This window comes from Lytechinus variegatus, chromosome 13, assembly GCF_018143015.1.
Source record: "Lytechinus variegatus isolate NC3 chromosome 13, Lvar_3.0, whole genome shotgun sequence".
In the NCBI taxonomy this organism is placed as follows: Eukaryota; Metazoa; Echinodermata; class Echinoidea; order Temnopleuroida; family Toxopneustidae; genus Lytechinus; species Lytechinus variegatus.
The window spans coordinates 28,880,341-28,903,293 of NC_054752.1; the positions used below are offsets into that span (position 1 = coordinate 28,880,341).

At 37.2% G+C, this 22,953-nt stretch overlaps 1 protein-coding gene across 5 annotated transcripts in view; it reads left to right on the forward strand.

The window, feature by feature from the left end:
* The first annotated feature begins 236 nt into the window (after positions 1-236).
* LOC121426637 (sodium- and chloride-dependent betaine transporter-like) overlaps positions 237-22,953 on the forward strand; it is a 32,975-nt gene continuing 10,258 nt past the window's right edge. Inside the window, exons 1-8 of one of the 5 annotated variants that reach the window (XM_041623004.1) lie at positions 237-350; positions 16,235-16,439; positions 16,867-17,001; positions 18,424-18,724; positions 19,530-19,668; positions 20,245-20,379; positions 20,964-21,067; positions 21,915-22,039. In XM_041623004.1, the coding sequence (XP_041478938.1) occupies positions 16,244-16,439; positions 16,867-17,001; positions 18,424-18,724; positions 19,530-19,668; positions 20,245-20,379; positions 20,964-21,067; positions 21,915-22,039 (1,135 nt within the window). In that variant the 5' untranslated portion in view covers positions 237-350; positions 16,235-16,243. Of the gene's footprint in view, positions 351-10,607; positions 11,076-12,812; positions 13,001-15,049; positions 15,258-15,301; positions 15,340-16,234; positions 16,440-16,866; positions 17,002-18,423; positions 18,725-19,529; positions 19,669-20,244; positions 20,380-20,963; positions 21,068-21,914; positions 22,040-22,953 lie in introns of those variants that run through there. The other 4 variants (XM_041623001.1, XM_041623002.1, XM_041623000.1 and 1 more) reach the window with 4 other exon arrangements.

The following is a 22,953-nucleotide window of genomic DNA, read 5'->3' on the forward strand; positions in this document are numbered from 1 at the left end:
TGTCCTTATTGTCAAATCTATAAGAAATATTATATGGTATAATTCAAACAATAGTAAAATAGTGAGTGATGGACATCATCGACTGAGTCACCTAGCTGTGCATATCTCTGTTTTGTGAAAAATAAGCGAAATGTCATAACTTTCTTATTTTACATCAGATTTTGATGAAGTTTTCAGCACTATGCTAGTTTGATATTTCTCTATTTATTCAAGTCAGCATTTTCCTGGGGTGGACTTGACCTTTAATCGCTCATGCACCGCTTCCTGCCATGTTTTTTCCGAAGCCTTAATTTCTGGACTTTGTGAATCAACTCCAGGTGATCGGTTGTGGATTAGAAGTCAGACAGTTGGTGAGTAGAGCAAGTAGAGAACATAGAAAAATTGTAGTTAGGAAATCATGTCATATCACATCCTGTCAATTCCTATTAGAATGACATTATTCGACTTTAGTCATTAGAAAGGTCTAGATTTGAGATACTAGTAATGTTAATGCCCTCGCCTAGGCAAGCCATAGCCTAACCGAGGATTTTGTCTTGTCATTAGTGTTTAAGAATTGGATCTACACATCTAAGCCTCAGACCACATTGTCAGCTAGGGAAAAATGTGGAGAAACAAGTATTGAATGAAAAATAAACCCACTTTAAATGAAAAAAGTTAGCGAATTTTTTTGGAGATGTCTGATATAAACTTTTTTTCAGATTCAGTAATGTCTTCAGATCCAGCTGGCACTAAATGTTGAAATTTCAATTTGGGTGGCAAAATTGTTACAAAATGCTTGAATGTATCCGTTTTGTTTCAATTGACTAAAAGTGCATGGGAAATGTATGAGAAATGTTTCTCAGGGTAAGTTTGATTGCTTTCCCCTTGACACAGCGTGAAAACGAGCATTTCTGCGCAGATTTCTGCGAGCTTTACAAAAATGGGCAGTGCACACTCAAGGGTAGTATTCTGTCAAAACTTTTGCCTTCATTGGATAGATGAGACCCAAACCTAATATCAAAGTTTTTGAAGTCAATATAATGAAACATATTTAGCTCGGACATCGAGCTTTCATTATTTTTTTTTATTTCCAAATTTAAGTGTTCTGTAAAATGTCCGTTTTATGGTCTACATATCAGCATTTTAAACTCACACTGCGTTGTCACATTGTTTGATTTGTCAAGTAACTACTGTCTACGTGTATTCCACAAAGTTCCATTAAACAAATGTATTCAGAATGCCCAGATTCTAGGTCTAAATCTAAACCATGTGCGATAGCCTGCATGTCCTTTATTTAAGATGTACTTAAATTATCCAAATTCACATCAGAATATCAATAATTGTCTGCTCACGCTTCACGATTGCATTAATAATAATAATAATAATATAGGATATTTATATTGCGTACATATCCACCTTGTTAGGTGCTCAAGGCGCTCCTGATTAATGATACCCAATTAACTATATCCAATTTATGGTTTACAAAATATGAAAAGAGTGTGTCCCGCTTTTAGGTCTAAAATCTCATTCTTCTTCCTCTAGTGCTTCGCGCTCGCATCAATTGTTTAGTTACTTACCTATCCCATTTATAAATACAAAAAGTGCTCAGAATTACCATTTTTTAGGTCGGAATGTAAAAAGAAATTTGCTCGCGCTTCGCGCTCCCATTATTGAAATATATACCGTCTTCGTGGGTAACTGTAAGCAGTCCTTAGCAGGTCCCTTTTCGATAATGCTAGAACAGTAATATAAATTTCTGCTCGCGCATGGATTTCGCAGTAATCATCTAGTTACATATGAATCTTTTTCAGAATCATACATAACATTGCACAGAATATTAAATTTTCAGGACAAAATATATAAAAGTAAAAAAAAAATTGCTAGCGCTTCGCGCTCGCACTTTTTATAAGGCTTATGAGATTATTTCATGTTTATGTTGTTTTATAAGAATAAAACTGTAAGAAGTGAGTCATCGGGGAAAATATAGGTGAAGATAATTTCGGGCTTCGGTCCCCTATTGACGAAAGTCGGATCCGCCCTTGTGACACATACACACACACCGGAAAATATGGTGTGCCCCCCCCCAGGAAAAAATCCTAGCTACGCCACTGTCGACAATGGCACAACGTTGGAAACTGGTAGGTTGGAGATAAGTGATAAGTTGGATAGTCGACAATGACACAGCGTTGACAAAGCTGGAAACTAGTTCGATGTAAAGTTGATGAACAACAGACAATGGCACAATGTTAGAAACTACTGTGCTGGATATTTGTTGGACAGCCATCAGTGTCACAATCATTGGCGGCGGAAGCCACAAAATTTAGGAGGGGACAAAAAATTTTGACAAGCAAAAAAAAAAAAAAAAAAAAAGGTTTTCAACCCCAAAATTTTAAGGGGGACGTACGAAAATAAATTGACAAGCAAAAAAAAAAAAAAAAAAAGGTCATAAAGGTCATCAACAACAAATTTAGGGGGGGGTCGTCCCCCCTCCTCAAATTTAGGGGGGGACACGTCCCCCCTGTCCCCCCCGCTTCCGCCGCCTATGGTCACAATTACGTTTGAAACGTGTTTGATTGGATAGTTGTTGAACAGCAAGCAAAGGCACAGCGTTGACTATGTTGGGAACTAAGTTTAGTTTGTTGGAGAGTTATTGAACAACCGACAACAGAACAACGTTGACTACGTTGGAAACTATTTTGTTGGACAATCGACAATGGCACAACGTTGACAAAGATGGAAACTAGTTCGATGGAGAGTTGTTGGACAGTCGATAATGGCACAATGTTGGAAACATGATTGATTGGATGGTACCCGAACAGCCAACAATGGCCAGAATGTTGAAAATGTTGGAAACTAGTTCGATGTAGAGTTGTTGAACAACCGACAATTACACAACGTTGACAACATTGAAACTAATTTATTGGAGAGTTGTTGACAGTTAACATTGACACAATGTTGGAAACTATAGTTTGTTGGATATTTGTTTCACAGTCAACATAATGTACACAGTGTTTAGAACGTTAGAAACTGGTTCATTTCAGAATTGACAGACGAAAGCTACTCGCATAATTTCCAATGGGGCCAGAGGGGAAGGGGGTCGATCAAGTATTTGCTTGTCTACCCATCGCAACCTTGCTATCCTCCCAGCAGTAAGGGGGAAAAAATCGAGAGAGATGGAAAATAATGGGAAGGGAAAGAGGAATTAAAAGGGGAAACAAAATAAAGACGTGATAGACAGGCTGCATATGTGTCGATCAATAATTATAGGGAATAAAGGAAAAAAAAATTTTAAAAATGCAGTTCAAGACCAGAATTTCTAGAAACGACCTCGTCCTTTGCAGCTGGCTAGGCTTCTTACAGTAATTAAGAGATATTATAGGCCTTTGGTCACATAGAACATATGCGGAAGAATTATAGGAAAGATAGCTAGAAGAAATTGAAGAAGGAAATACAAGCATCATTTGCCTATCTAAAAATACCATACTATTCTGATGTGCAGAATTAGTCGCGACGTCGGACTCCTTCTTTTGTGTAGTCTGCTTCCTTCAATTTTGAACTTGAAGAATCTGGCAGAATCTGGACTCGTTATAGACAATTAAATTCCCGAATATCTAGTGATCTGGCACAGTACTTTACAGCTCAATGTAAAGCAAATATCGTCACGATTGTCTCGGTGTGTGGGGGAGTGGGGTGGGGCGCAGTACACTCTTCGAAGTGTTTTGGACAAGGAAACAAGTTTTAAATAGGTAAAAGATATCTTAAAACCAAATTTACTAGTTATATTCCACGTGTTCGTAATGTTTACGGTCTACTTTTATTCGCATAACTATTTCAAGGTTCTGCGAAAATCATTTTCACGTACTTTTCAAAAGTAAGTAATGCTCACTCAAGTGGAAACATTTTTCGACAGTTATATCGTCATTTGCTTAAATGGATCTATACCAATGTGGGAAAATCTTCAGGATACTACAAATCAGTGTTGTAGTGCCTTGATGCTCGGCCTTGGCCTTAAGGCCTATTTTTTCAAAGCCTTGGCCTTGAACATTCAAGCCTTGGCCTTGAGAGGGCCTTGGCCTTGGCCTTGAGGATTTTGAGCCTTGAAATTTCAAGGCTTTTTCAAGGCATTTTCTATTTTGTACTTTCATTTGTTTTATATAAGTAATTATAAATGTTTCAATTGTTCTGTATATCTAATGACACTAAATACTACCAGTCAGCAGTAGCAGCAGCAGAAGCAGTAAGTGTACTTAGCAGTGCCATCAATTGCAATTATCATCACATAATTATGTAACAAAGAGAAGTGATGAAAATTAATATCATTTATTGGTAATATGATGTAATCATGACTAATAAGGATAATGACAATATCAATAATAACGATAATAATTATGATTAGGATTATAGTCAGTGGCGTAACTACAGGGGGGGCATGGGGGCACGTGCCCCCCCCCCCCCAATCGGCTGACTAAAAAAAGGAGGAAAAGAGGGAGAAAGGAAGAGAAACGTAGTGGGAAAGAAGACATTAATGTTCATTATAATGTTATAATTATGTTATGTTACATTACATAAGAAACATTTTTTTCATATAAATGAAACATAATTTGCTCAGGGCATATGTCTTCATTGTTCCTGGTGCTCCCATTGTCTGTTTACCGAGATATATAATCATGTTATACTAAAACCTCCCGTTTTCAAGTCAATATACACCAAACTACCAAATATATTTCCTCGCACTTCGAGTTATTCTTTTACATGTACAATAGTATGCTTCTTTTTCATGAATACTTTAAGTGATTGTCCCATTTTAAGGTCTTAATATAAAACATTTCCTGTCCGTGCTTACGTTCGCAGTAGTGGATTTGTGAAAGATGTCTGCTCTCCATCAATTCCTAGAATGAGTCCTTAAAATGTCCCTTTTTCTGTTTTCTGATCTGAATATCAAAAATTTTCAGCTCGCGCTTCGCGCTCGCATCATTTGGTTAGTGAACTACGTAAGGTCTTCTTGAATTCCTACAAACAAGCCTTAAAATGCCCCTCTTCAGGTCTGAATTTCCTAAGTTTTCAGCTCGCGCTTTGGCTCGCAAGATGATAATCATGATTACAAGTGCTTTATGTGCATGTTTAGATGTAATTCTAACAAAATCAGCAAGCACTTATTGGCACTCCCATTAGATGACTATGGTGAGATGTGTATAATCTTAATAGATAAAAGATTCCTAAAATATAGTCCTTAAAATCTTCCTGTTTGGGGTCAATATTTACAAAAATTTCAGTTTGCGCTTCGCGCTCGCATTATTTAGCGAGACAGGTACGTATCATGATTACAAAAGATTGATTGTAATGTCCTTTTTTAGGTTTGAATATCAAAAATTTTAAGCTCGCATTATTTGACTAATGAGATACATGTCCGTTTATTGGCACTGTCCTTATAAAAATATCTCTATCAGGTCAGTATACAACTGGGCGCGCTTCGCGCGCTCACTAGGCAATTCCAAGTTTTTGCTGGTGCCCCCAATGCCGTGACCCACGGTACGCCACTGATTATAGTGATTTTATGACAGGAATAATTCTGACAGATCTGACTGCAATTTTGACAACAATTTTCATACTTTAAAAATAGCTTACCGGTACTCTAAAGAATGATAACAAGGTTGATTTCTATTCCATTAGGTTTTCCTTGTATCATTTTCTTTGACCAACAAGAATGTTTTAAGTCTTAATGATATTCTGAAAAGATTCGGTAAACTTGAACACAAACTTCAATTTTGTCATTTCCAAATGGGCTATGGCATCAATGGCATGATGAGCCAAAAATTTTGAGGGGCCAAGCATGGCATACAGAGCAAAATTTTAGGTTTCAAAATCAACAAATTTTGGATTGTGCTTGCATAAATTGTTGTTAAGTAAGGTTCGCATTCAATTTACACAAAAAAATGCTTAGAATGTCTAGTTTTTAGGTCGGAATATTACAAATTTTTGAGCTCGCGCTTTGCGCTCGCATTATTTGATTGGTGAGTTATGTATCCTATTTATGAGTCACTAAATGCAGTCCAGAACAGCTTCCTTTTCTGGTCAGTAAAAATTTCAGCTTGTGTTTTGTGCTCGCGTTAATTTGTTTAGTAAGATGCACACCTTTTTCATGATTACAAAAACAGCTCGAAATATTTAGGTGGTCTGTCTATGACAGATCACCTATTGATTTCGTCAGAATTTTCTTTATTATTTATTTATTCTTAGCACCTATGTTTGTCGCCAACTTTTCTCGGAATTGGCTGAATCAATTTTGCTGATTTTTTTATCATATACAGAATCTATCATAGAGACGGCATACTAAGCTTTTCAAGGTCATATGGTCATGATGACGTCATCTACGCGCCATTTTGTAAAATTCTTTATTTGATCATATCTTCATTATCAATTATCAAAAATTAACAATATTTACATGACATTAACTTCAGGTCAAAGGTCAGCAGTCAATGTCATCAAAGGTCATGTAGAGGTCATGACGCGCGCGTACGCGTGCGTCAAAGGTAAAAAAAATTTCCAAATGGCCTATAAAAATTTTGGGGTACGTTTCAGGTCATTTTAAGCATTTCAAAAATTTGCGCGCGCGCACGTACGCGCGCGCGTTTCCGCTCGTAACGCCCTAACGCAACACAGAAACACCGTTTTTTTTACATCATTGCATTGATAATAAAATTTTGAACAATTTGATACCTTCATCAACCTTCTACAACCATTAATAATGAAATTAACACCCGTTAAACTTTGCAGCACGTGTGCGTGCGAGCTCTCACTATAGGCCATATATGGGCAAAAACATGCCTTTTGAAAATTCACTGTAGCTCTTTAAATAGTCCGTTGACCCCCAATTTTTTTTTCATATATCGATAGAGTATTAGTTGTAAATTTGATTTCATGTCACCAATGTCCCTCAATTATATCATGACGTCATCAAAATGGCGCCTAAACTAAAAATTTCATTTTTTTAAAAATGACGTCATCAAATTTATGCAAATTTGGTTGTAACTTCTCGAATATAGATCGTTTTTCGCCCAGATTTCGATATGTTGTAGTTTAGAATGTACTCTTTCTGCTCAGTTAACAGGAATTTTCGTTTTGAGAAACGCATCATTGCGTAAAACAGCGATGAAAAGAGGCATGTCATTTTTCCTCATTTTGCGTGTAATCTCTATGGGACATGACTTTTTCTCAAAACTAGATTCGACATTCCTCTATTTCGTGAGCCATATCTCCATTTTTTCTAGTCGAGTTTCCCTGAGCTTTTAGTATGTTGTAGCTGAGATTCTAAGCTTTCGGAAATGTGCCCTCCATTTTTTGATCAGATGCCGGGATCATGCCCGTATTTCGCTTGCAAAATTGGAATTGTAATTCTCAAATTTGCTTACGTGTAAAGTCTATGGGAAATATGCTAGCTCAATCGGTTAGGCGTCAGACTTGCATCTCATTCAATCATGCGGGCAGGGGTTCGAGTCCGCGGGTGGACATGATTTTTTTTTTTTTTTTTTACTATCTTGCGCACGATCAATTATAACAATTCTAATAATTAATAGCTAAAATATTGCAAAATAAAACAGATTATAATTACTTTTTTTCGTATTATATCTATCTAATCATATCCGTCCATCCGCTATCTGTTATAAATCTATCTATCCATATATATGTCTATCTGTCTATCTACCTACTCTGTATATGTATCTGTCTATCTATCTCTCTCTCTGTCTAATATAACATATTTATCTGTTTAGATATGTATATCTATCTATCGTTCTATATATCCATCAATCTATCTGCCTGTCTCTATCTATCTTTCTATATGTATGTCTGTCTGGCTATCTATCTATATCAATCTATTTGTCTCTATCTATCTATCTATTTATCTATCTATATGTCTGTCTGTCTGTCTATCTATGTTTTATTAATATAACCACCTATCATTTATCTCTCAATCGATCACTTGATCCATCCATCGCTCCATCCACCACTCCATCCATCTATATATATAATCATCTATCTTGTATGTATCTGTTTGAAGATGTATGTCTGACGATTGTCATCACCACATCAATAATCACATTTAGCAATGGTCAAAACTTATTCTTAGGATGTCTACGATCAAGATTATCAATGATATCTAAATGATTTATTTCATACATCAGCCGACACTGAATGACAAATCATGACAGACCACCTAATTCGTCCGCATGACGAATTAAATTCTAGTTAAATTTCATTTCTTATTACATCTTATTACAACATCTCGCAAGGATGCCCTTTTAACAGTGATTAGCACCATAATTGACCCAAAATCGAGTTTTACAACTTCAAAATTGATTTTTTTTTCAAAACCACTTGCTCGCTATGCTTTCTATAGCGGGAAATTAAAGCCTAAATCAAAATATCTGTCCTATCAATTAGAAATCACTTAAAAAAGCTTGCTGAACTTAATTTCCACAAAACACACAACTTCTTCACACAGTTGATAATCTCATTTTGAAAATATCTGTTTGCACCAAAATTCTCATTTTGACTTATACTGTAAGTGCATTTTTGGCTTTGACCTCCCCCCCCAAAAAAAAAAAAATAAAATACATTCTGCCTCCCCTGTCCAAGGTAGAGGAGAAGACATATGTTGAGAATGGGCATGGCAGGATCAGATCACATTGGTAGTAATAATTATTGCAATGTGAATCGCCTAGAACAATAATTAAATGTACAAAGGTAACTATATATTTATTTTAATTTTATGTCTAAATCTACATGATCTATCATGAAATTATTTTCGTTTTAAATGTACAAGGGTCAAAAAATTTTGCTCGCTCACACCTTTATACATTTGGTCCTGTGTGTCATGTATGCCGCCTAAGCATTGTCTAATTTTTGTTCCATATATTGTACAATTAAAATGCCTTGGCCTTGGCCTTGAGGTTTTCAGGCCTTGGCCTTGGCCTTGGGTTTCCATGCCTTGGCCTCAGCCTTGGTTATTGAAGCCTTGGCCTTGGGTATTAAAGTAGACAACCGAAGAATCAAAAGTATTTCATAATGACTTTTTTTAGTCATCATTGTAAAGGGAAGTATTACTAATCAGATATATAACTTCACCTTTTAAAATAGTGATGAGAGTTTGCAGAAATCAGCTCTCAAAAATGACTTATTTTCATGGCATATTTCTGCCTTCGTCCGTCCTCTGGCGAGCTCCAGCTGAGTGACGTCACACCACGAGCAGTGAGCAGCTGAGCTGACAGCAGCCCATTGAAGACGATCTTTCCAATCAGCGTTTTTTGCTCTTAGAATAGTTTATTCCTCTCAAGATTGGTCTTATTACATAGATAAAAGTTTGAATTTTCTGAACAGTAAAATGAAATGCACATTTAACATATTTTGGTAACCGATATTTAGCTTAGAAAAAATTATTTGTTTTCAAGAAATATACGTGAATAAACAAAGCATATTTTCACTTAGAAATCATGCTTGCACCACATTGATATTATTATCAATATAAAGCATAGACATTCGTCTTCACAACTGAATAAAAATTATGAAATTTGATTACGTAGCAAGTTCAGGAACCACAAAAAAACACGGCAATATATGATCGCGAAATGATTGGAATTGCAGTTGGATTGCCGAAGCACTGCGAGGCAACAGCAGCGAACGCACTTTGTTCATATATTGTTATGAACACGGACCATATAACGACATGGTCTGTAGACAAATCTGTACGCACGCAATTTTTTTATGAGTGCGGGGATCCAGGTTCGAAACTCTTTGATTTTTTTTTGGTTCTAATCCAAGGATTTTTTTTTTTTTTTAATTATGTTCATTCCCCATTCCTATCAGCTCTTTTTTCTCTTTTTATTTTCATGTGAGGTTCTTTTCAGTCCTTTATTTATTAAATCTTACTTCTTAATTGCTGCTTTTGATTTTCAAGTTCTTGATTAGATTCTCTACTTATATTATTTGGGCAGCGACTCACTCACTCACTGGAGTGGAGCAACACAATGACGACTGCAGTGGACAAAATTGGTCTTTACAGTCCACAATTCAATAAAAACAGGCAAAGGAACACAGTTCTGATTCACGTTTGGTCTGAAGTTGTCGAAAACAAAAATTGAATATCACATTACATCAAGAAAACGGTATATTCGGAAGATATTGAACAGGTCAGTAAGGTGATTCAGTGCATGATGCACAGAGAGATGATGAGCACGTCGATTGTGTGACGTCATTATTCTCGACCGTTTTCGGCTGCGTGATTGTCGGTCTGGGGGGCTGAGAAGAGTGTCTAATAATTTCATTTCTTGCATTTCCACGACATCTATAAGACTTTTTAGTGACATATTTGTGTATAAAAAGACAATACCTTTCCATCCATATGTAATTTGTCTATAATCATCACTTTCGTGAAATTTTCTTCGTGTGTCTACTTTAAAGCCTTGGCCTTGGCCTTGGAGGTTTGAGCCTTGACTACAACACTGCTACAAATGCATAGTTTTACATGATTTTTTCAAAGTGTAACCTTTCTTTGATACACACTGTATAAGCTGGTAATACCACTACCAGAGACCATGCGTGAATGAATAGCATATGAATATTATATTTTCACATACACAGGTTGAGACTCTCTTGACCCTAGTCTCTAGATCTAGATAGATCTAGTATAGGTACTACACATCACTCATCCAGAAACAAGGCTATATATCCAATACACATGCGATATCAAGGGCAAGGCAACAGTCTGTCAAGTACAGTGTTGAAATCTGGTGTTGGTGTTGTGACACCACCAACACCAGCCACAACACCGTACTTGAAATCAGGCTGGTGGTGGAATTGACCGCGGAAAATATGGCGTATTTCCGGCAGTTTGTGTTGAAGGGTGGTTTTGAATGTCGAATCTGCTGAACCAAGCACTGCGGCTGGTGTTGACGATCTACGTGCATTTTCCCCATACAGCAACACCGACCCCCATAAGGAGAAGTTTGGTGTTGGTGCTGGTGTTGACGAACTTTAGCTCACGAACAGACGGCGAACAGGAAAAAACATCCCCGTAAAATTATCTTTTACACTTTTTACAGGTAAGATAGACATGATAGAGTTCAATACATTTTAATGAAAAAATATTACGCCTTTTGATTCTTGCAGTAATTTTAACCTTTGCATTCTAAACGATAAGATTTTATTGCAATTTCTCCCCAATTTTACGATTTCACTTTCGTCGTTGAGAATTTCTCGTGTAAGTTGAGTAGTGCAGATCATGTTACCAAGAATGCATATAGCGTTTGCATTTATTTGAATACATGATAAAAGAGCACTGTCGATTACATTCCATGCTCACAAGCATAGGTGCCGCGGCCGGGGATCGAACCCCGGAATTGTTATGTACATGTATATTCGAGCGCCTTAGACCACTCGGCCACGGCCCCTCCACTATAAGCTATCGATAACGCGATCGATCCGTTTTAAAATCTCGCAAATAATCTTTGTTATTGTAAAATAAGAGGAGGAAGCATATCGCCATTTATTTTTGGAATGTTAATATGCTTGTTTGGTTTAGAATAATTGTAAGGAGATTTTTGGTAATTTAAGCTGGGGGAAATTCTTGTCGGTGTAGAATTAAAGGATGAAGGAAAGGAGCGTTTAGTCAATTATTTTGTAATCTTTGTAAAAAAATTTAATCTTTAAAGCGAGGGAAAAGGGAGCACTCTTAGCCATGGATGAATTAAAAGGAAATTTAAAGAAGAAGAAAGGAAAGAAAGAAAGGCTGGCGTTAGGTAGAGACAAAATGTCTCTACAATTAAGGAAATGGGAAAATCTAAATTAAAGCAATATATAGGGAGAGAGAGAGGGGGGCAGAGGTACGGTTGAGGCCGGAAGTTTGCATGCACCCGGGAGGTTCGGGGTAAGTTTGGCGCTTGCCGGGCATCGTGGGATTTGCTGTCTTGTGAGATATGTGCTGTCGTGGCGGGTTTGGTATCATACATACCTGCCCCTTCATCACAGTGCTTTATCATTAGGAGTTGAAAAATACTTGGGTGTCATTTTCCTCAAAATCTTCATATTTTAGACAAATTAAAAATAAAAAACTTTGCAAAAACATTTCATATCTGAGCTAGTTACTTCTCAACACATACATTGCAGATTTCTCTTTTTTATTCAGTGGTGACATAACATAATAGAAAATAAAATATAAATAATAGATTTAGATTATGCATACAGCGAGTGACAAAACCACAAAAAACAGTTAGACAAAACACATATTTGTTTCTCCTTTTCTTGCAGAACAAACAAGAACAGGTTTGAGTCCCTTCCATGTAGAGTAGGCATAAAGGGGGGTGTTCTTTACTTGAGGACGGGGAGGGGGTTCGGAGGTAGAACATCACCTTTTATCATTTGTTTTCTCTCATTTTGTTAATTTTGATACATCTTGTTAATATTTCATTTTGTGTAATTTTTGAAACCCATCAGTATTGCTTTCCAGCATCTTTGAAGTTTGATGTATAATTTGTATAAACATATGAGAAATTTATTTATTCTGTAATTTATAATCGTACTTATAATAATGTGTAAATTTGTTTATGGAATGTGTATTTGTATTTGAGAGAATACAATAAAAACATCCTTTAAAAAAAATATCGCTCCTCTGAACCCAGCTCGGTACGATGTTGGAGCTTAGTTCAGCAGCCCTTTCAACATCGAGCACCGCGTACTTGAAATCACCCGATGACTTGCTTCCTGGCATTCCTGCCATTCCTATATATATTAGGCCTGGCCTGGACTGAGTGTTTTCCAATTGTGGTGAGCTTGCCTACATTGAAATATCATTCAGGAGTTATGGCACGAGCGAGACTACGCCATGGCCATCCCTATTTATATCTCACTTGACCTCTATCAATCAAAAAGAGGCGCTCTTCATTAGGCAGAAGCTACGTTGAGTGAGGCCAAGTAACGTTCCGCGACATCCTTGTTAGACAGTTGATTCTCAGAGACTTCAATTGCACCTGTGAGTTTTTGTGATGATTAATGACATTGCCATTGCATACCGAGTCATCAAACAATTGAAGACAGTACCAGAAATTGCAACTCGCAAGAAAATTTAATACATCTTAATTCTTATTAATCTTAACATGTCTATGGTTAATATTAGTCTTGTTTGAGAAAAAGAGGATGTCAAAAAAGTTTAAATGCTACAAATCTCAATAAATACCAAACGTTATTCTCTTGATTCCTCTTAATTACGTGAAGAGACTTGTAACAGCGAGAAAGAATGACAAGAAATGAACAGATGTGACAATTAGTCCGGGGGCTGGGGGAGTTTATTCAGCTGATCCTCGGGTACATAAGGTTTAATGGTCCCAACATGTTGGCATGATATCAGTGGTAAATCCTAAAATGCAGCAAATGCATTGAAAATGCAAGTCAAATCACAATGAATTCCTTTTCGACGGTCGGTGAATCGGAACACCAGTATCGACATTTCACATTCTGTGAAAGAGACACTCTATTCAAACCTGCTACGCCCCGTTGAATAGAGCACATTTATTTCTCCTAAATAATATGCAAAATCTCGCACCATCGCACTCATGCCTATTTGCTGTTTGTATCCCGCAGCACCCGTAGTATAGTGCCTCCGACAGACCATGTAACACAGACCTAAACGTTTAATCCCGCGTTTAAGGCATATCAAGATCATTGTTGTATGCGCATGTTTGCTCATGACTGACTGGGAATCGATCGGAAATAATATATATCAAATTAGCAATAAGCCAGTTCGTAGTTCCACTCTGCGCATGATCAGAGGAAGGTCATTTGTATTAAAGTAACATGGTGGTTTGAAATTTAATGAGATAAGCACCATCTTTGAAGTCTTGATTATTCATAGATTCTTTTGAAATGTGTTTCTAATTTACATTCACAAAAAAACAATGCGTCCACGAACGACTGGTATTTCACAGTTTGCCAAGTACATTGTGCAACATGCTATGATATGCATTCAAATTAGGAATACAACAAATACCTTCATGAAGTGTTCATTGGTGTGCTATTCTAGTCACCTGGTCTATTCAATTTCTTCATCCTGCTATGTTAGGCATCCTTACACAATATCTTGCTTTGATATCTGTCTATCATAATGAAAGAAATGAAAGGTCATTTGATCAAAATTGTCCATGAAGTATCTACGAACTGGTTTATTAATTGCTGACAATTTTATGTAACCACGGTGCCAAGAGAGTCGCGCTCACTGAAAGTTGCCCAAGTTAGCCCGAAACGACAGCGTATTGTCTACATGGTACCAAAGTACATCGTGACAACAAAGCTTGGTTAAAAAAAGTATTGAAGCAGTCTCTGGTGTTAGTATTTATAGAAAATTAGCAAGTGAAAAGACGTTGATATGTCGGTTCTTCCCGTTAACATTTTGTATATACTAGTTTTTGTGGCTCAACTTACCCCTGAAGGTGGCAGAACTTATCCCCACAGATCTTACAAGTTGAGCCATTTGACATCGTGTTTTTTCAATGGTGACAGTGATTTCAGTGTGGGGGTAGAAAGTCATATGTAGGTGAAAAAAATATTTCCCAGAATTGCATTTAAAGGCAACACTCTAAAAAAGGTTGACACAATGTTGGGTTAATTGGGAACATGCATGCTGGTTGGGTAAAAAGATACCCAATATTTGGTAAATTATATGCAATGTTGTGTTGAAAAAGCCCAATATGGGGTGAAAAAATACCCAGCAAACATGCATGTTCCCTTTTGACTCAATATTGGGTAGAATTTTACTCAGTGTTTTTAGAGTGAAGGTACTTATTTCTACAAGATTATTAGTCATATCAATTCTAACATGCAAAATGTTTCACAACTTACCCCCACCTTCCCCTGTTCAGTTGGCGGTTTTTATTGTTATGTTGGCGGAAACCGTTCACGAGATACTGTTTAGTCATGCGTGAACAAAGACTTGCATTTCCACCATGTATTGATATCAAAATATATCCTTCAAATGAAGGATCAGTTGACAGAAAAGTACTTATATGTTGTACCAAGCTTTGAATGCCTTCACCTTTGCGTGCGTTTCGACAATGAAAAAAAATTGGCTTCCCCAATAACCTTTGTAGCCTATAGGCCCATAATAATGTTTGTGTACCCTCGTATTTGTTCATTGAGTGTTATGCGATTTCACGTGAACCACGCACTTTCTTGTTCGTCAGGATTCCAATGTGGATATTCGTACGCCGCGCTGTGACTCAAGTCCAAGTGTAAAGGTAATTTTGAATAGACCTTGTCAAGATTGGAATGCTTTGTCAAGGATTATTCTGCTGATCTCGAGGCATCAACCCAAATCTTGTGTGTGTTTTTATGAAAATTGATACAATCTGATATCAATGATTCTTTGTGATATGATTATTCATCTAGAGATACGAGTTAAAGATAAGCCTTCAAATGATTTCACTCATGAGCGCAATTGGGACAAATACTCTTTGCAGGGATTGTGCTTCAAGAAATGCGTATAACATTTTTGTTCAGTTGTTACCAATTTTTTGACGGAGAAATGGTTTCATAGTGTGACGTTTGACCTTTACTTTGTGTTTCATTTTGTGTTTGCCTTTGTTCTGTTTTGCTGTTATTGCTGTTGTTGTTTGGGGTTTTCTTTTGTTTCTTTTTTTTTTGCTTGGACGAAAGTTTTGTCTCTCCTGACGATGTTTCCCAAATGTACCATAGCGTTTCAAGCCCGAGATATCCATGTACAGGAAAGAGGATCATTGTTTCGGATTCATTGGTTTCAGTCAGGATCGGCAGGACATGCTGAAAGTGGGTTAGGAAAGAAGGAGTGGGCATGAACCTTTTACTGGACCAACTAAAATTGTTGCAAAAAGTTTGCAAGAATCATCACAACAAATAAGGAAAACTCGCTCAACCAAAGGTCTGAGCCGATTAGTACTTACCGCCACAAAAGAAAGATTAACAAAGATCAACCGGACCATGAAATGCATCCATCGCCCCAACCGAAAGCATCCACCCAATCCAACTTACTTCAGTGTCCTGATGAGCCACCCGTGATCGAGGCGCGAAACCACCTTCACCTCTGGTACACCAGAGGTGAAGACAATTTATAACGTCTGATTTTTCAGCTTTTGACAATCCTCTCTTTATGTTCTGTAGGGTAATCTCTTTTCATCATTTTCAAAGTTAAATTGAATAAATAAATGAATCTGATGGAAAAATATGTATTTTTACACAGATCTCAAAAATGAATTCATCAATGCGTCCTGGTGATGATCCGAACGACACCTTAGTACATGGTCCTGTGAATTCAAAGAAATCCGAAATAAAGCATCGTGGATCTTGGTCTAAACAGATCGATTTCTTTCTCACTCTTTGTGGTGGATCCGTTGGGCTAGGAAATGTATGGAGGTTCCCTTATCTCTGTTACAAGCATGGCGGAGGTTAGTCCATATTCCATCACTTATAATTAGCTCCAGTAAAACGTAAATGTATTACTCCCTTTTCACTTACCATTTACATATTAAATACATATTCTGTTTAATATCATGATAGCACGTACAGCTGAAGATCTGGAGTAACTTGTATATTAGCCTCCAAGATTATGTTTGTTGATCGAGCGATTGATTGATTGATTGATTGATTGAGTGATTGATTCAAAACTCACATCATCTAAAATGTCTGCTTTTTCAGCTAGTCCATTGGTAAAAACGAATCAATTTATATAAGAGTGAATAGAGCAAAACATGGTGAAGTTAACATACATGCATTATTAATATAGCACATACATATAACGAAAATCTGAATAGAAATAAAAAATAAGAATAGTAAAAACTATAACGAACAGAATAAAATATTTTTTTCTTACAGGGGCATTCTTAGTACCATACTTTCTTTGTGTGGTTTTGGGAGGGATTCCATTGCTTGTCATTGAGATAGGGATCGGACAGTTCACCGGACAGGGACCAGTCACAGCATGGACTATGCTTGCACCCCTCTTCAAAGGTAGGTCTACTTCTACTTATCCCCTGCTTCCGCTTCCACCTTCCTTCCTACCACTCTCTACCCCCCCCCCCTCCATAATTTTGTATTTTATTAAAATTGCCTGTCTTTGATATCATAAAAAAAAATAATTTCGTGAATAAATATCATGTGGAGGAGCCGTGGTGTAGTGGTTCTGACTCTCGCCTTGTAAACAGAGGGTCGTGTGTTCGAATCCCACCGCGGTCTTGCGTCCTTTGGCAAGGCGTTAATCCACACTTTGCCACTCTCGACCCAGGTGCTAAATGGGTACCCGGTAGGATGTGAAAGTCATTGTAGCTTGTCCAGTATTGTGTGCGCCTCACAGGCGACTGACTGGAATACTCCCCAGGGAGTGGAGGATGTGCACACATTGTGTGCGGGAATGACTGATTGAATCCGATGACCGGGGTAATAATATATCTGTAAAGCGCTTAGAAACGTCGTTCCGATGGATTAAGCGCTATATAAAAGCGTATTATTATTATTATATAAAGAAAATTATATTGTATTCCTTGAATCTAGACACTGCTTCCTTGATCCATGAACCCATCCGATAAAAGTTCAAATGTGTTTGTACCACGAGCAAGAATATTCTTAGTCATTTTGGTGTTATTTTTTATGCAGAGGGACAATTCAACATAAAGCTGTCATGATTGCATTCACTTGAGTGGGGATCCTCTGTGGTCACACCAACGAAACTGACCCAAGATGAAATCTTGATATATCGAATGGCTTAGAGGCCATCGCACACCTTACGACTGCTCGCGATCCGATTTTGGAACAATTCGCATTTTGCTCATTTTTTGGAAAATGTGAATGGAACATTTAATTTTATTTGAGGTTAAAATCAATCAAAAGAATACTAATATAGCCATTTTGAAAGATTGCAAGCTTTTGGTTTGGAGTAAAGGCCAAATTTGTTTCAAATCGTAGCCAAGCGTACGACTGCTATGACGTCATTATGACTAGATATTATATTCGCTTTTATTCTTAGGATGGTAGCATAGTCACCGATTTGAATATAGGTATTCGTACGATGATATAGAACATTACAAAGTAAAATATACCAAGTCTCAATACTTCATCAAATTCTAATTTTATTCTGAAATCGGGTCGCAGACCAGTCGTAAGGTGTGCGGTCGCCGTTACCATCGGTCGGTTGGAGCCGGTTTCGTTGCTGTGACTGCAGTATGAAGCTACTGACAGAAATAATGTTGTCACGAACGTTGTCTGGTTTGTTCCATAGCATATAAGACTCTTTCGGGGCCACTGAAGATATGGAAAGACATCTACGCACTCAAGGTCCTTAATTTCCCAAATGTCTGGGAATGATCAGATCGATTTGCATTTCAGGCTACCGTTCTCACTGACTAGCGTCGGGTTTCCGAAATCTTTTTTTTCTAGGTATCGGAGTGGCCTGTTTGGTGGTGGAATCGCTCATAAATACATACTACGTGGTGATCATGGCATGGGGGCTTTACTATCTTTTCTGGTCGTTCAGGGCTGTCCTTCCGTACTCTACCTGCGACAACGAGTGGAATACCCCTTGTTGCCTGGCAGCCAATGACGTCAGGAACGTCAATGCGACGTTTTCTCTTGATAACGACACCGCCTACGACTTGGTCGACGACGTGATTAGTCCGACGTTGAATACGAGCGAAGAATGCGGGAACGAGACGACATCCCCCACGGTTGAGTTTTGGAAGTAAGTAAATTTCACGAGAAAAAAATACTCCAACGTAAACTTAATATATATTTTGTTTCTTGCAAATTCCAAATCGAAAGAAACTTACAGAGTTTTTCGTGTTTAATCAAGCTGAATATCATGAGATTGAAATATGATTTGAAATTCCAAAACAAGCTGTACAGTGTTTTAATCTACATGTAGCTTTAGAAAAATCTGTGATTTGAAAGAAAAACACGTCTATGAAGTGTGCATTTTACATATTTATTTAACCTTGAATTGGTAAATACCAGTTCATAATAACAATATCTTTAAGAAGAAATGTATATATATATATTGGAAACCTAATCTTGCAAAATACATAAAAAAGCATTGGTGATTTTATCCTTGGGCGTGTGCTAAATCAAGCGTCATACAGGTCATCAAGACCACGACGCTTCCACACCGCTTTATAAAACATGGTACAGCTTAAAAACAAAAAAAAAACAGATCATATGGTATTGTATCGGTAGCTGGGTAGAGGTTTCAGGTAGGAGTGATGATTGCGGGGCCCAATTTTCAAAAACACAGTTGCCAGTGGTCTATCATTACGTATTATTTAATGATTTATCTCTTCTCATTATCGTCAACCTTAACATCACTGATCATTAATTTATTGTAACCCTCGACATCGTCAACCATTGCTGATGGCAATTATGATATTCCTTTTCCTTACAACTTTGACCAACATCACCATCCATTGTCGTCAAACGTCGCTACTCTCCCCGCCAACGAAAATAACCGCGCCCGTCGACATCATCGCACACGTTGTAAATGTTTCCATCAGTCGGAAGGTGCTTCAGATCCACTTATCAGAAGGGATCCATGACATCGGCCATTTGAATTGGCATCTCCTCCTCTGCCTGATCTTGGCTTGGATAATCGTCTATTTTTGCATATGTAAGGGCGTCAAGTCATCGGGGAAGGTAAGATAGTAAGGCCCACCGATCTCATTGCGATCTAGCGACGTCCTGTCTGCGATCTAACTTGGTTTAAATCTATGATGGTATAACTTGGACTTTTGATTTGGAAATCTTTTGGTCCAAATTTCTTAATCGTCCTGTGAATTCTATTTTTTTTTTAATGTACACCTCCTTGGTGGTTTAAAAGCAAAATTAATTCCGAACCGTAGTGACGTCGTAACTATTTTGTGATTGGTTGCGATTTGTAACTGATTAGGTTGTTACTCCAGATCATCATCCATTTTGTATTGTTGGCCAGGCTTTACCTGGTAGATTCGGTTGGATAGGTCGACTGCAGTACAGGACAAGAAAGCATATCAAAACTAATTTTCTCTGACTACTAGTTGTAGAAGGTTGACCTTGTTTTACCTTAGGTGCTGAAGATGAAATGATAATGTATGAGCAAACAGATACGGTTTGCCTTACTTTATCGAATTCTGTTTCTTACTATGAAGTCATTCTAACAATGGAGCCTTCTTTAAATCTGGGAATCTACGAGAGTTACCTTACTTCCGCCATTTCGAATTTCATGTCACATAGGTGGTTTATTTCACAGTTCCCTTTCCATACATCCTGCTGACTATTCTACTGGTCCGGGCCGTCACCCTACCGAACGCTCTTGAAGGCATCATCTTCTACCTCAAGCCAGATCTCTCAAAACTGAAAAATAGTCAGGTAATAGGGCTAATATTTCATAGTTTTATTGAATACAATTATTATTGTACCTTCTTATGCATCGAATGCCTCTTAATTTATCGGGAATTTCTAAGCGCTTTACTATAATCAAATAACGCAGAATAATGATTACCATAGCTAGTTGTACTGTTACGCACGTACACGTTTCAAGGAATATATCCCTGTGAATTCCTCATCATCACTTGGGTTGAGTGCAGCATTATGTAGAGAAATTTCTTGCTAAACAGATATTTGAGCCTAAGACCCTCTGGGTCAGGGAACTGTTAAACCCCGTGTGTATAACCTGTAACACTCACGGGAAAGCTCCGTCTCAATACAGAAAAGGGGAATAATGAAAATGTAAAGGACCCCCACCACCACCACCCCAACCCCCTTCTCGATACCATTCTTCCTGATACATGTACATCTTCACTTCCATCTTCCCCTCTTCAATTTTATTTCATTCTCAGCTCCATCTCTTCTTATTCCTTAATATACTGTTCTCTATCTCCTTTCCTCTTCCCATATTTCTCCTCTTTTTCATCCTTCCTCTAATTCTTTCGTTTGATTTCTCCTATATCAAGGTCTGGTTAGATGCGGCCACTCAGATATTCTTTTCCAATTCTCTGGGTCAGGGGGTCTTGGTCGCGTTGGGCAGCTACAATAAGAAAACGCACAACTTCGTCAGGTACTGTATATCCTAATTGATGTATCATTTCTTTACAAGCATGGACCTACCAGCAGGTCAATGCTACAATGTACCTCAGTCGCATTGTATCATGATAATGATAATAGCATGGTAATTTATTTAGTTGGGAATTACTTGCACTCTAAATTGCAGGGATTAAAAAATGCAGATTGGCTGTATTGATGGACCAATCGACTTCTGGATTTGTATCAATAGATAAAAATTATTTTTAAATCTCGAGGGATTTGAATTGAAAGCCCTCTTCCTGTATGATATATAATATTATATACAACGCCTATCAACATGAATTGATTCTATACCACATGCATGTTGCTATGCGCATATACATGGTAGAACTGGAATCTTGCATGTGACTGAGGCTACCCCTGGTACGATATTTGATATATACCGGAACCTTTGCTGGAATAAATACAATTTGTTATGTATGTTAATAGATTATAATATAACATCAAACAAAACATAAGAAAACTTCGATGTTTTACATATATCACGTACATGAAGGGTTGCTATAATATTGATATCAAAGAGAAAAAAATATTTTGATTCATCATCTTAATATCATTATTTATATCATTTTTGTGATTATCATTATCAATTTCATTATCATTATTATTAGTAGAAGTAGTAATAGAAGAACTATCATTAATTTTGTTATCAATATTATTACTACTACTATTATTATTATTATAATTGTTCTCATTATTTTTACTTTTCTTATTTTTGTTAACTATTAAATTAATGATATTTTATTCATTTACAATAATATTATTTATTATTACATTGGCATCAAGCATTGATTTGATTCTATTTTTCATGCTTTAAAAAGGGACACACTACTTTATTCTGCAATAAATAGTGCAACCAGTATTTATGCTGGATTCGTAATCTTTGCCGTTCTTGGATTCATGTCTGGTGTGCAAGGGAAACCGGTTGAAGATGTTGCAAGCTCAGGTAGGATATGATTGAACAGTTGAATAGGGTAGTTATAATCCGAGGGTATATGGGAATCGCATACATTCGTAATTCCGAAGCTTCGTAATTCCGAAGGTTCGGTTATTCCGAAGGTTCGTATTTCCGAAGGTTCGTAATTCCGAAGGTTCGTCAATCCGAAAACGAAATAAGGTTCGTAATTCCGAAGGTTCGTTAATCCGAAAACGAAATAAGGTTCGTAATTCCGAAGGTTCGTTAATCCGAAAACAAAATAAGGTTCGTTAATCCGAAAACGAAATAAGGTTCGTAATTCCGAAGGTTCGTTAATCCGAAAACGAAATAAGGTTCGTTAATCCGAAAATTAAATAAGGTTCGTATTTCCGAAAATGAAAATAATTCATTTTGGTAACAAAAACGATGTTGTCATTACAAGATTACACGATATTATGCAATGATAGTAATAACAATCGATGATACATGCGTGTGTTGGGGCCAAAGCATGTATTTCATTAAGAATATAGGCGCCCTGATCAAGCATAGGCTAATTTCGATTATATCTGAGCAATTGCTGCCTATAAGCAAATTGTTTAATTAAAGATGCAGGGGTTCAAGTGTGTTGGAAGCGTGCGAGCAACCTCTAGATAATAGGATTTGTATTGGAGGGGATGTCATTTTGAATAACAGCTTCTGCTGGTAATAAAAATAAAAATAATACTAATAATGATCCTTGTGAGATGTTGAAAGCGAATCGCAAGCTCAAACTAGTAGACATTTCATGTAACAAGACGTGAAGTGAGCATTCGGAGCATTTTTTGTAATCGTGAGAAAGATGTGTATCTTTCTAAAGAATTAATGCGAGGGCGAGCTGTAATTTGTTTATATACTGACCTGGGGCCCGTTGTATGAAACTTTTTACCAGAGAAAACTCAGATTGT